The 6821-nt window shown below is 37.6% G+C and overlaps 1 protein-coding gene across 1 annotated transcript; it reads left to right on the top strand.

The window, feature by feature from the left end:
- The first annotated feature begins 4063 nt into the window (after positions 1–4063).
- On the top strand, positions 4064–6578 carry LOC103718215 (transcription factor TCP5-like). The gene is made up of 2 exons (XM_008806924.4): positions 4064–4348; positions 5157–6578. The coding sequence occupies exon 2, from the start codon at positions 5179–5181 to the stop codon at positions 6256–6258; it is 1080 nt and encodes a 359-aa protein (XP_008805146.2). The 5' UTR covers positions 4064–4348; positions 5157–5178; the 3' UTR covers positions 6259–6578.
- Positions 6579–6821: the final 243 nt, after the last annotated feature.

Raw genomic sequence — 6821 nt, 5'->3', positions numbered from 1 at the left:
GGTCGGGTCGGGTTGGGCAAACAGGTGACCTGTTTATTAAACAGGTTAAACGGGTCGGGTCGGGTTACCTGTTTATTAAACAGGTCAGGTTCAGGTTGCAATTTCTGACCTGTTTAATAAACAGGTCGGGTTCAGGTTTATGATTTTCTGACCCGACCTATATATGACCCGACCCGTTTATGTCCAACCCGACCCGATTGCCACCCCTAGAAACTACACACATACATACATACATACATACATACATACATACATACATACATATATATATATATATATATATATATATATATATATATATGTATATCGTTGTTTTTGAGCTCTTTATCAAGGTTGGTTAAGATAGGAAAGTGGAAAAAGCCTTGGGTTGTTACAAATCCTTTTCCACTTGGTTTTTATTTTGGTGTGTGAGTCGCTGGTATGATCTCACCAAGACCACCTTTTGGTCGACCGTTCTCTCTTCCCCAAGCTCAGGCTTTGGTGTCTCTCTCAGCCGAAGAAAATGCAGCAGCGCCCTTGTGGTTTAAGGTGTGGTAGGTTGCAGCAATTCCAAGAAGATATAAAGTTCTGTCCTTCTGCGGTCAGAGGTTATTGGTTTTGGGTATTATGTTGCAGTAGGATCCAAGAGAGGAGGGTTAGAATATTCTCCTTGGCCTCTTTGCTTATCAAGTAACAAATTATATTCCATTTAGTAGCTTTTTGTTGGGTGAATCACCATTTCCTCAAAGAGAGTACAATCTGCTTTCTTTTTTACATATATCCATATGATAGGGAAGGACTTGAAGGTCCAAGGTTTTTTTAACATATTCAAAAGCCTTATTGCGGATACAAATGGGTTCAGATCTTTGCTTTATTTTCGCAGGCTCACTGAATGATAAGCCAGTATGTCAGCGATGGGAGAGTCCTGCAAAGTTCCTTCTTGCTTGCAGCTTACGTGAGCTCTCCCTCTCGGGCAAAAGCTTTTGGCAGCTTGCATAGGCCAGTGCATTATTTTGTCAGAGAATTATACTTGCTTGCATTTTGAGAGGATTAATCATTAGGAAAATACTAGGAGTTTAGGCAAAGCTGTCCTCCCTTTTATTCTTTTGGTGCACTAAAAAGCTTCAGAATAGATGCATCCATATATAAGCATCCGGCACAATTAAATCATGGAGATGAAGAGGATGCCCGCATCACTCCACCACAAAAGATGCCACCCAGAAGACGACACTCATTGCTGTCCTCCTCTAATATGCTCACCATGCCCAGCAAGCAAAATATCATGAAACCACCATCTTTTAGAGAAGCATAATAAAATTTGGGGGCTTGACCTCCCCTTGTTTCAGAAAAAAAGAAAAAAAGGGAGAAAATAATTACATCTACAATGGTGAAAGGGTTAAGCTCACCAAGAATCCATTTATTTCATGAGGAATGAAAAATGAAAGGAAAGAAAAGAAAATCTCATAGATCATCTCAATAGTTTAGATTTTTTATACATGGGTGTGATGCTGCATGAAATTCGTTATCATTGTGCATTGCATTGATAAGCTAGGATAAAATCCACACACATGCTAATCTGCAGTGAAAGGACTCAAAGGTTTGTGGTCCTCAACAGCTGATGGATGTCTTAAAAGGAGGTTGTGCTGGTCCCTGGGCTATACATTAGCTTCCTAGGGTTTTAACTATTTGGATCCGGAAAGGCTGCTGGTCTTTAACTTTCAATTCTGAGAACCACATTTATGTGCTGAGTCTCACTGACTTCTTTGTAAGTTCTATTTTCGATACACAGAATTCAAAATTAGCAGCTATTAATTTACATGTCATTGCAAATCGTACTTTATAAGTCTTGTTCTGATGGACATTATTTAGTTGATTTCACAAAAAGTTTGAAAAGAAATCCCACCTACAATAGCTTTAAGGCATAGCTAAATCCCTGTTCATCTATATTTTTTATTGCCATAGATTGTTGGTGAGCAAATGCCCATGTTTATCATTGCTATGCAACCAAAACACAGAGATTTCATTATTGGTCATGGTTGAATAAATTCAATACATTCAAACAGATGTTTAATATATACCAAGCTTTTGAGAAGCCAAAAGGCATCAGTCATGAACATTGATCATGATGTTCCTGATGTTAGAAATTGTGCATATCTCCATTGCTTTTTCCACTAGTGCTTGTTAGCCTTGGACAAAAATCCTCTGGTGCGCTCTGGTGAGCACCATAAGAGATCACCTGGAACCGCTTTCTTTTTTGCTACGTGCCTCGTGGTGTTGATCTTAAAGTGAAAAACAAAGAGGCAAGGTAGGACGAGACTCCTATTACTAACAAAGTTCGTCCATCCCGTAACTTCCCAAGAAAAGGAAAGACGTGAAGCATCCCAATGCTCTCGTGAAGCCATCCATCCCTCTTCGTCTGTCCATGAGGCCTTCCTCATTCCTAAATCATTTTCTTGTCTTCTCTTCACCAGTACACAATCCATGGTCTCATGATATGCACCTGGTAAATAAGTCATCTAGTGATCCAATACATACCTCCAAGCGAATCAATACACAATTTTCAAAATATCGTATACTCACAGGTATATAGTAACATTGATGGGTGATACACGCCTAGTAAATTAGTTATCCAATTACCTAATACACCTCTAGGTAAATTAATATATAGTTTTCAGGATATAATGTCCACCAATATATAATCTATGACTACGTAATACACACTTGACATACCTCCACGCAAGTCGATACGTAGTTTTCAAGATATGGTATTCATCAGTACATAGTCTATAGCCACGTGATTCACACTTGATAAGTAAGGAACCCCATTTGGGGGAGCTTTTGGAGGGCCAATAAACACTTTCTGCCCTCCAAAAGCACTTTTCAATAAAAAAGAATGTTTAGTAAAAATTTCGAAAGCTGTTTTAGCTTTTCGAGAAAGCTAAAAATAGCTTTTTGGAAGAAGTTTCATTTTGGAGCTTTTCGAAAAAGTTGTTTTGAGCTTTGTCGGAAAACTATTTTTTTGACTAAAATGCCCATAATAAAATATAACAATTACATACTTTGTCCAATTATAAACCTAAAAATCTGCTGGAGCCCTAATAAAGAATCCTAGTAGTGGATCAGACTCCCACATTAATTTATGCTAATAATTATAATATTCTATACCTTTATTATTGTATTATATTATAAATATAATATTATATTACATTATATCATAATACATTAATATGTTATGCTAAATAATTTAATATTATATTAAATTATTATGCTATAGTATACAATGTTATATTACTATATTATAATAATATTATATTATATTATAGTAATATTATACTATATCATATATTTATATATTAATAGATGTTATATTTTATTATGCTCTGTTGTATAATATTATGCAATGTTCTTTATGATAATTTTGTCAAACGTACAAAAATATTTTCTCAGTTTGTTTACTAAATACATGCTAAAGTGCCATGCATAGCATTTTAGAAATGTAATTACTAAACAGCAAACAACTTTTTATAAATGCTCTACTTGCAAAACCTCTATTGCCAATAGCTCTTCCAAATAGGGCTTAAGTCATCTAGAAGGGATGCAGAGTATGGGACTCAAGAGGAAGAGGAAGGCCTCATTGATAGACAGAGAGGGATGGATGGCTTTCCAAGAAAGAAGAGCTACGAGATGGACGACATGAGGACGCTTTGTGTATTTTGGTTTTTTTGAGGGTGAGTCACGGGATGGATGGACTCTATAAATAGGAGGAGTTATGTTGCGCTTTACCTCTTCGGTTTCTATTTTAAGATTAGTGCCATAAGATATATAGCAAAAGAAGGACATTCAGACGATCTTCTCTTGTGCGTGCACATGAGGATGTTTGTTCAATCTTCTTTTCTGATTCACTTGATAATATATTTGTTACGATAGCATATATGTGAATAGGTTTATCTAAGACGAGCCAACTTACCCTTGTCAAAAAACTAATGGTACCGGGTTGTGTCTTGTGTGCTATGGTAAATGGGTAAAAAATGGTGACTTTTCTGTCCATCTGATAGGAATAAATATACACCACATATTTGCAATTGTGCGGTACCTTTTTCTTTTAGGGTTTGTGCAAGTCAAGCATCTTTCCTTTCTTCAAGTTCCCTGGCTGTTTCAAGAGTTCGATGCTGGTACGAAGTCCGAGTAATTAAGCTGTGAAGCTTGACAAGAGGAAGATCCATGCAACTGAATTTGGAGGTGCTAGCTGTTGTTCTTGCCCATTTTGCGGCGATCTCTGACAGAGGATCATCTTGAGCTCATGCTTAATTCAAACAGCAAAGTACCAGTTCTTGATTTCTAGAAGACTAAGCAATCTCTTCATTCGCGAGTAAGTCCAGTACTTATGGAATCCATATGCAAGAAAAGAAATAGCTAGCTTCATTCTAGTCTAGATTTCAGATTCCTTTAGTACTATTTTATGAATGATGATTAATTAAATGGGAGTGCTTCGATGGAGTTTTCTTTTAATCTCACGTATTCCTAGCTGAGACACATATTGCTCTAATCAACCTCAGTTGGAGATTAGTCCATCAGAATTACAATTCCCAATCTTTATTTTTTTCCCCCAATTTTCTGGGAAACTGCATATCATAAACCCGTTCTCATGAAGCAAGCCTGCTGTTTCTAAAAGAAAAAAGGGATGAACTTTCTTATCGATTTTTTGATCACCAGCATGCATCTAGAAAAAAATCACTTATGTGCAAAATTCTCTGCAATTTTCTCTGGTAATATTTAATTTCAATTGTTCCCTGCTGAGCGATAGAAACCACTTTAACTGAAAATTGTTTGATTTATTATGCCATGTTCTCATTCTTGCTGCATACCTTTCTTTCATGCTACATATATGTTTCTGCTTCATCTTGCATATTCTTTTAGTTTTTCCATGTCAATGTTTCCATCAAAGATTTGTTTAAATGAGTAATTTCAATTATAAGAAAACAATAATGCCTCCAATGATTATTCTAGTCAGCTTTTGTATATAGATTCTGAAACTTACGAGTATTAGAGTATTTTTTATTCCAGGAAGCAGATAGCATGATGTGAATTTATGTCTGCACATTTAGCTAAGAAGATAAGAGAGGCCTACTCTAGATCGGCTAGCTATCTCATATGTAATTTATTTAATTGCTTCTCAGGAGTGATGATGAAAGTCTTAAGATGATAAGGGATCCACAAGAAAAACAGCTTCCAGCTAAACAAGGTGGTGCTACTAATGATAAAGCTCGAACCAGTATGGGACTGTGGTCAGGATTAACGGATCCGAGGATTGTACGAGTTTCTCGTGCATTTGGGGGAAAAGATCGCCATAGTAAAGTTAGCACCATCAGAGGATTACGGGACAGACGAGTAAGGCTTTCAGTCCCAACAGCAATTCAATTGTATGACCTTCAAGATAGGTTGGGTCTTAACCAACCTAGCAAAGCCGTTGATTGGTTGCTTGATGCTGCTCGGCATGAAATCGATAAGCTTCCCCCGCTCCAAATGCCACCAGGAAATTTCATTCAGTTCCAGCAAGCATTGCAGATGTCTCATGAAGCAACTCCACGCCAGGCTCCCTCTTGTCCTTCAGGGGTAGATAATCTTGAGTACCCAGCTGCAAATGGAGCTCGGCCTCTATCTTTATTCTCTAGCAAGGCAAATCAGGATGTTTTTGGAAATGAAGTTGTCGCTGAAGACCTTGCAACACTATCTAAATCTAATCTTTGTCACTCAGATGTTCTCCAAAAGAGCAAACAAAAAGAAGCAACGAGGGAGTCAGGCATTGATCAGAAAGGGAACGCCATTGAAGGGAATGAAATGGAACATGATCCCGGCATTCATTGTGCACAAGTTTCAGCTAATGACCTTCTCTCTAGAACTCATCATTCTCCACTGGACTTGCTAACTAATGCCATGCAGTACACTTGCTACCATCAGTGGGAGTCTGCAGATGCTTATAATGTATCTCATTTAGGAATTCATTCATCTCCGGTGGAAGGCCAACCTACATCGCATCCATCATCGTTGCCTTCGGTGCCCGCACCTCAGCTTGTATTTGGTCCACCTGGAGCAATGCCATCTGTGTTTGACTTTGATCAAAAACAGTTTGGTCATTTTCAAGCGATCAGCTCAGCTTCGGAGAATACTCCATTGAATCCATCAAGGACTTCTCTTCACTCAGGTAACCCAGCTGTGAGACCTTTCCAGTCAAACTTAGCCTCCAAGTTTCGCCACGCTGAGAACCAAAATAAGAGATAGCTTACTTACGGTTAGAAAGTGAGCAGGCAGAAAGCTGCTAATGGATCAAATTCCGCCTTTCCCGTTTGAAGTATGCATCCTTTCAATTGCGAAAATTTTCGAGTCTTCCGGTGGTTCCATATATTAATTCCATTTCGTTGCTTCTTATGGTATAACGGAGTCCTGGATTTGCTTATATAGAAATTATGTTCTTTATTGCAGTAGCATCATTTCTTTTACTCGAAGGTGTTAGGTATATATGGACATACTTCATTGAAAGCCATGCTGCTGCTGATCTTATGTTTATTGCCCATCCGGAATGCATAATTAATTTTAATTAATTTGTTCTTGTAGAAGCGTTTTTTTTTTTTAAAAAAAAATTCCCGTGTGATGTAGTCCTAATTTTGAAGTTCAGTCACCAAAGGGAAGGTGATATGAATCTCTACAGCATCATATAGCAAATGGTGTCTATCAACTTTCTTCGATGCATTCATAGGTACGGCATGGCATATACCTTAATTGCCATGGAAACGAGGTTTAATTCTGGTGCATTGTTTTGCGTACAGTCAATAAATATCATCCAC

Source organism: Phoenix dactylifera, chromosome 4 (genome assembly GCF_009389715.1).
Source record: "Phoenix dactylifera cultivar Barhee BC4 chromosome 4, palm_55x_up_171113_PBpolish2nd_filt_p, whole genome shotgun sequence".
In the NCBI taxonomy this organism is placed as follows: domain Eukaryota; kingdom Viridiplantae; phylum Streptophyta; class Magnoliopsida; order Arecales; family Arecaceae; genus Phoenix; species Phoenix dactylifera.
This window is presented reverse-complemented; position numbering and strand designations above follow the sequence as displayed.

Coding starts and splice junctions, on each gene's coding strand:
- LOC103718215 (XM_008806924.4), top strand. CDS start 5,179: ATGATAAGGGATCCACAAGAAAAACAGCTTCCAGCTAAACAAGGTGGT.